We start from the raw sequence: 6693 nt of genomic DNA, 5'->3' as shown, positions 1-6693 counted from the left end.
GTGTGGCCGTCTGTGTTCAGAACTTGTGTGTGTTTGTTTGTGTTCGGGTCTTCAGCCTTCAACAATGTGTACAGCGTTGTTGTTGAGGTCTCTGCCTCTGACCATCTCTTTGAGTTGGGCTTGCACTAGCTCATGAGAGCATGCGATGTCTATGGCTTTGTCTAGCGTTAGCTCTGCGCCGTGGCTAAGCAACTTCTCCCTCACTTTCGGTGAGTTTGTAGCGAAAACGATGCAGTCTCGCACCATCTCGTTGCCGTTTGGATATCTGCAATCTTTCACTAACAGCTTTAGTTCTTTAGTTCAGTGACGAAGTGTTCAAAAGTCTCTCCTTGCCCTTGCATCTTCTCATGGAAGCGATATCTTGCGTATATCAGGTTAGACTTTGGTGTGAGATATGCAGTGTACTTATAGTACATGTAGTATGTTTGGAATTTCTTTGCATCTTCATCCGCCAGTGTCCATGTGTTATAAACGTCCCGTCCTTTCTCCCCGATCCATAAGAGAAGGTAACGGCATTTGTCTTGCTCGTTTTTCTCCCGTAGGGGTCCGGAGAACATCAACTCCGCGTGTTGCTTGAAACGTCACCACGCTTCAGGTAAATTGGGCGAATCCCAATCCATCTTGGGTGCTGGAACGCCGTAACTATCCATATTTATATTGGACGTGAGTATTAGAGCCTCTACTCTGACACCATGTAATGTTGCCTGGTTTCACACTGGCTAAACCAACATATCTATTAAATAACCAGAATAAATGGACACTGGTTACGAACTGGTGGTTTATTCCGCCATCCAGATCACACACCCAACTCTCGTTGGGGTACGGGGATATATACTGGGGGTATGGTGTCCCTTGAGGGCCATACAGTCAGGCTGTTACTGTTGTTTTTATAGTTACTATAATCTGTAGTTCTTGTTGTGTACATGGTGAATTAAATAAAATAATTTAATTTGTAGTGACTTTTAAGTGATTAAGAGTTAAAGCAATATATTTTATAATGGTTAAGACATGACAGAGTTTCCTCTGCCCTCAAAGGCATTCAGAATTTCTTAGGTCGCCCCTGATGAACAATTATTGCTCACCCCTTATCTAGACTGTGGTTGTGTTTTACTCTAGGTGAGTTAACTAATCTAGTTAGCCAGGTTGAGCACGTAATGCTCAAACTGAGGAGCCCCCACGTATAAACACTGGTTATATAGCGACTGCAAACTGGAGTTTTATACTACACCGACACCTGTTCGTATTGTGGCACTGCCCCGTCTCCAGGTTTAAAACCTGCAGGAGGAGGCAGCAACAAAGGACAGATGTCCGGACCTCGTGACCTTATAGCTTTCTATGGCCATTTTCTTAACTCTTCTTGCTCGTCCATATTTATTTTGCAGTCTATGGTCTTGAACATTGAAGATGAAATTGTCCCACAACAACGTGACTCTGAACGGTCGTGGTGATCCCTCTTAAACACTAGATCATCTTATTTCACTACTTTTTGAATGCAATGTCCCGTCTTAGACCACAGTGAACTTAAACTAAGCCATATATATATGTATATGTACTGTATATATATATATATTGTTTGAATTTCAAAACCTTCAAGGCCATTCAAATTTGACATTGGCTTAGAAGGCAATAATTTTTTTAATGCACTAAAATACATGATAGTTAACAAATAAACGTGTTCCATGTTCAAGTGCCAGTTGAATTTCAAGAAGGTCCACAATAGTCTATTAAGAACAGGATAAGGAGAGCTCCTGCCTAGAGTTCAAAAGGCCAAATCTCTTTCACTCCATAGAACAATAGGGACTCGGATCCCTGGTGGTCTATGTAGAGATCACGTCTAGACATAGTTTTGCTCCATTTCATGCCGGCCTTTAGAATAGGATAAAAACATAACTCAGAGTTGTGGGCTTCCTGAAAAGAGGTCTGTGGTCCTCTTTCACAGAAAAAGGAGAGTGAAGAAGAGAAAGGAGAGAGGGGAGAATGAGTGAGAGGATAGGGAGTCTTCTCTCTGCTCAGCGGCTGTCCTTAGTGGTCGCTTTGGTAAGCCTGCAGTGGTTGGACAAAGCCAGAGCCAATAAAGTGTTTTTTTTCGTGGTTCTGGCCCCGCCCTTGTTTTCCACTCGAACAGTGGGGCTCATTCCACCAGAGAATGTCTGAATGCATGTCCACACGGACGTCTATCCTCAAGATGTGCAGCCAAGTTTATGAATGTGTAATTTGACACGCTCAATGGTTTGCGTTATTTGTTGATTTGATTAAATTTGAAGATAAACCAACTACAAACTCAAGCATAGAATCTTGCTGTGATTGCAAAATGGTCACTTCTCACAGGCACGCCCACACATTTCAAGATGTGGGTTAAGGAAGAGCTAGGGTATTCATATTTTTTAGATTTCATATATTCATTCATTTCACATATGTTTAATCGTATATTGCTCAGTTTTGAAACCTTTTATTTACCTTCATAAACAAATAATGAAAACATTTTATGAAAAAGCATGTTCAAGTCACTTTGGCAAGCCATCTTGTACACCGACAAAAGCTCAAGATAAATAAGTTTGTATAATTTCTCTCACACACACACACACACACACACACACACACACACACACACACACACACACACACACACACACACACACACACACACACACACACACACACACACACACACACACACACACACACACACACAGGATTGTACCTGTCCACATAGTGCAGTCTCATGCTCTACATGAGTCCTATTGTTTGGGCATACTGTGTGACCTGGCTGCTATGAGGGTTCCTAGAAGGGGATTAATATCGGTCATATTGATGAGTCGTTTTGGAAAACAAGAGCTGATTCTTCTAGATCTCTCTGCAGTCCTGCCATGCCAACACAAAACACACAAAACGTTGGCAAATTATAAAGAGAATGATATGATTGGCATGCATAAAAACGTCATTCAATATGACGAAAGGAGATATGATTTGTCTGTAAACATTATTTTTCCAATGCTGGTCCCAGCAGTATGCCCCAGTGTTCCTCAAGTTCAAGCCTAAAAACAACTAAAGTAGGACCAGAAACCGCCAGTATCCCCTGTGACAGATAAAGCTTACAAGAAACAATACATTTTACTTCTGTAAAACCCTGACATTCCAAGTCTATTGGTCTGCTAGATTAGAATTCAATTTGCACTGCAATTCCAGCACGTCAATTTTACAGTCTCAAAAGTATCTCCATAGTAAAATAACAACACATTTTTTTTATGAAAACATCTGCTACATCTGAAACAAAGGTAGTAAATATCGGAGCACAAAGGAAAACCATCCGTTTGCACGCTGCTACATGGTCTGCTTTTGAGGCAATTTTGATGACGAGTGCCAAAAGTTGATGGTGTACATATTCAGTGCTTGACCCTCCTCCTCCTCTCTCTCTCTCCTCCAGTATCCACCACAGTTCTGCCAGATAGAGGAGACACACTGTTGTTGAAAGACATGGAGGGGTTTGTCACACACACACACACAGACCCATTTTTATTATACCATTACAAAAAGGCCTAGGGATAAGCAATTACTAAAAACCATTCCCTCACGGTGACTCATTTACTAAATGAAGGTTTCTGTATGTTCGAGTGTTCCTGGTCAGAGGGATGTGAACTCTACCATTTGGAGTTGGTTTGGCTCTCAGGCTTCCTCGGCGTCTGCTCCGCGCGCGTTAGGGTCGGGAGTCCAAGGGGGTCAGGCTGGTCGCGGTCCTCCTCGTCCGACAAGTAATGTTGAGTTTGACATCCAGACAAACAACCATCTCACAGAGAGAAGATTAAAGCTCAAGTTTAATATTGACAGCCAGAAACGTCCACAAACGGTGTTCAGGAAACGCGTCACACAACCACAACAAAGTGGTGCATTTAAATGTAAACTGGTTAACTGCAGTTCTGCCAACTGCACTTAAACCCCAAGCCAAAACAAAAAGTAATAATGCGACGTTAAAGCCCACAACAATGTAACACATTATCTACATTTAGTCAAATGTGAATGTGTTTGTGCGGCGTCTTCAAAAATCAGCATAACACTATAAAACATGTGAACAACCTTTTTTTAACGTGTTGGGAGAATATTACCTAATGTTGTGGCTCGCCTTTTCCTCGAACCCTTCACCGGCTCACGGTTCAGCAGTGTCCCGTCCTCCCCGGGCTCTGGCTGGGGGTCGCTCCCAGGTGGGTCGACCTTCCCACGGGGACGGGGTCGCTGGTGCGCCGGTCTGACGTAGTACTCCGGTGGAGACTGGACGGCCTCCCACTCATAGCCTCTCGAGGAAAGAGGCTGGTCGTCGACCGGGTCGTAATCCCACCTCTCTGCGAAAGCCCGCTGCGCAGTATGCATAGTCGCCCTGCAGTCCTTCTCGAAGCCCTCCCGCTCCAAGTAACCGAACAGGTTCCGGCAGACGGGGGGCTTCGCTGGCTCGTCTGGACGCGGGTCCCCGACCCCCCTCTCCAATGTCGGACTGGCATTCGACAGGCGAACGTCTGACATTTTGTTGCACAAATGCAACAAAAAAAAACAGTCCTTCGGTATTCGTTACGCAGGTTCCAAAAAAAAAATCTTCAAATGCAATCCGAATTGAGGATCATTATGTTGGAGTCCTGTCCGCGCTGAGCAGAAAGCGCGTCTCCGTCCGCGTCTAGAAACGCCGTCGCTGTAAGGTAGTAGTAAAGAGGGCAGAAAAACAACACGTTAGCCGAGCCAACATGGCGATTGAAACACAAACACAACAACTACAAGTCTGCAAGTGGAGAGGAGGGCGTCGGAACTATTTAAACAGAGAAGCAATATCACTGGCGTTCAGACATGTTCCCGCCCCTTGCTCAGCCTCCTACCAGCCCTGTCAGTGTAACCGGCTATGAATACTTGAACTACATGATGCTCTATGGCATGATATATAATAACGAGTACCATGCAACTAATGGATTTAATTGTTTTAATCACGATTATAAATATCATTTGATGATCAACAAGGTTGATAGGTAAAAAAAAAAACTGTACACAGGAAGATTCATGTTGATACCATCAAAGAAAAACTGAAAAAGCTCAATGCTGGATGAAATCATGGTTCTTTATCTGCCTAACTTTAAATTAGATAATGTATGTTGACAATTTGTATGGGCCTTTCCCCGTGAATAAATGTAGCCTACTTTCATAAGTCACTGAAAAGTCTGTTTCACCTTTTTGGGCAAAACATTGAGAGCCAGCGATCGAGAGAGAGCATCAGTATAATTACGTATATATTTTTTATATTATCACTGAAAGATATTTCAGACATTGTTTTAATTCAGCTTCTACAAAAAGGATTCTGGTTCTCTCATCTCTCCGCTCACAGTATAGGTATACAGTGTAGCCAGGTACCTCCAACCAAACACTATCTCTCAACAGCAAGCATGTTGAGAAAACAATGTCTGGTAAGAAGCTGGTTCACACTTCACACCCAGACACAGCAATGGCTTCTGCATTCCTTAAATCTTGATTCATTTTGCCATTCTCTCCCTTCAATTTTAATTAATAACCATGTTTTACACAACAAATTAAACGACTAATACATCTCTTTTTACAACGAAGACCTCATCTCATCATGGCTGCCAATAATATTAACAGCCTCACTGAATCCAGTCTTACACTAGAGCAGTACAGCCTGCTGGCTCAAACAGCGTCTGTGTCTGTAGGGGTCGTCTGTGTGTCTGTAGGGGTCGTCTGTGTGTCTGTAGGGGTCGTCTGTGTGTCTGTAGGGGTCGTCTGTGTGTCTGTAGGGGTCATCAGGGGACCGCCGGCCTGGATGGTCATCAGGGGACCGCCGGCCTGGAGGTCGGGTTCTTCTTGGCCAGTTCGTTCTGGATCGGACCGGGAAACTGGTGGAGGTTTTTGTTCACACAACGCATACAGAAACGCGCGGTGTAGAAGAGACTGCAGTTCTGGACAACAGAATAAGAACAGTTTTAGTTAGTAACGGGAAAAAACATCAGCCGCAATATCATTCTCCGAACTAGATCGTTTAAAATATTTCAAGACAATCCGGATCCCCCGTTTGAAGAGGTTTAACGAGACGCTCCTCACCGACCCGACGCACGCAGAGCGGCCGCAGAGGCTGCAGTTTGAACCCAGAACTAGAAACCTCTCCTTGTCCGGACTGAAAGGGTCCTTGGTCACAAAACACTCCTCTAACAACCTATAGCGCATAGGAAAGATAGATATTTATAACCACGTGTATACGCTTTGATTGGAGTAGTAAACTATCGCTAATATCCTATAATGAAAAGATCTGAGTTAACTTCATACTGAGTGAGACGGTTTTAACTCACACAATGGCTCTGGTATTGGGTGGTTTCTGGCCAAAGTAGGTGAAAGGGGTAGACAAACCACATAATTCACACGTGAATGTGTTTTGCAGCAGACCACAACTCGTCTGTTGCTCCATGTATGAACCGTAGACTGAACAGCAGCCGCTCACCGCACCGGGGGCGGCTTGTTGTGCTTCCGGTTTGCTCGTATTTGGTTGCCTTTTAAAAAGCGCTTCATGAAGCCCTATCGCCCCCTATTGGACAGGAGCAATATATTTCATTAAAAAACTCCAATAGTTTGGTCCTGCACTACCGTAGGCTGCCGCGGTCCTAGGACCCTATTTTTTTGTTTTCTAATTCTGTTTTGGACTAGCCTGGAAATCAG

At 43.9% G+C, this 6693-nt stretch overlaps 2 protein-coding genes across 2 annotated transcripts; both read right to left on the bottom strand.

The window, feature by feature from the left end:
- Positions 1–2481: 2481 nt before the first annotated feature.
- On the bottom strand, positions 2482–4516 carry cdkn1ba (cyclin dependent kinase inhibitor 1Ba). The gene is made up of 3 exons (XM_084486475.1): positions 4101–4516; positions 3643–3784; positions 2482–3438 (listed from the first exon to the last, which is right to left on the bottom strand). Coding segments are annotated over exons 1-3 (555 nt in total). The 5' UTR covers positions 4513–4516; the 3' UTR covers positions 2482–3437.
- Positions 4517–5744: 1228 nt separating this feature from the next.
- On the bottom strand, positions 5745–6447 carry cdpf1 (cysteine rich DPF motif domain containing 1). The gene is made up of 3 exons (XM_084486476.1): positions 6330–6447; positions 6085–6196; positions 5745–5942 (listed from the first exon to the last, which is right to left on the bottom strand). The coding sequence occupies exons 1-3, from the start codon at positions 6443–6445 to the stop codon at positions 5814–5816; spliced, it is 357 nt and encodes a 118-aa protein (XP_084342602.1). The 5' UTR covers positions 6446–6447; the 3' UTR covers positions 5745–5813.
- Between the last annotated feature and the right edge of the window lie 246 nt (positions 6448–6693).

Source organism: Micromesistius poutassou (genome assembly GCF_964030765.1).
Source record: "Micromesistius poutassou genome assembly, chromosome: 22".
In the NCBI taxonomy this organism is placed as follows: domain Eukaryota; kingdom Metazoa; phylum Chordata; class Actinopteri; order Gadiformes; family Gadidae; genus Micromesistius; species Micromesistius poutassou.
This window is presented reverse-complemented; position numbering and strand designations above follow the sequence as displayed.

Coding starts and splice junctions, on each gene's coding strand:
- cdpf1 (XM_084486476.1), bottom strand. CDS start 6,445: ATGGAGCAACAGACGAGTTGTGGTCTGCTGCAAAACACATTCACGTGT. Junction 6,197..6,329: donor CCCAATACCAGAGCCATTGT/GTGAGTTAAAAC, acceptor TATGCGCTATAG/GTTGTTAGAGGAGTGTTTTG. Junction 5,943..6,084: donor GCTCTGCGTGCGTCGGGTCG/GTGAGGAGCGTC, acceptor TCTGTTGTCCAG/AACTGCAGTCTCTTCTACAC.
- cdkn1ba (XM_084486475.1), bottom strand. CDS start 4,512: ATGTCAGACGTTCGCCTGTCGAATGCCAGTCCGACATTGGAGAGGGGG. Junction 3,785..4,100: donor AAGGCGAGCCACAACATTAG/GTAATATTCTCC, acceptor TCTCTCTGTGAG/ATGGTTGTTTGTCTGGATGT.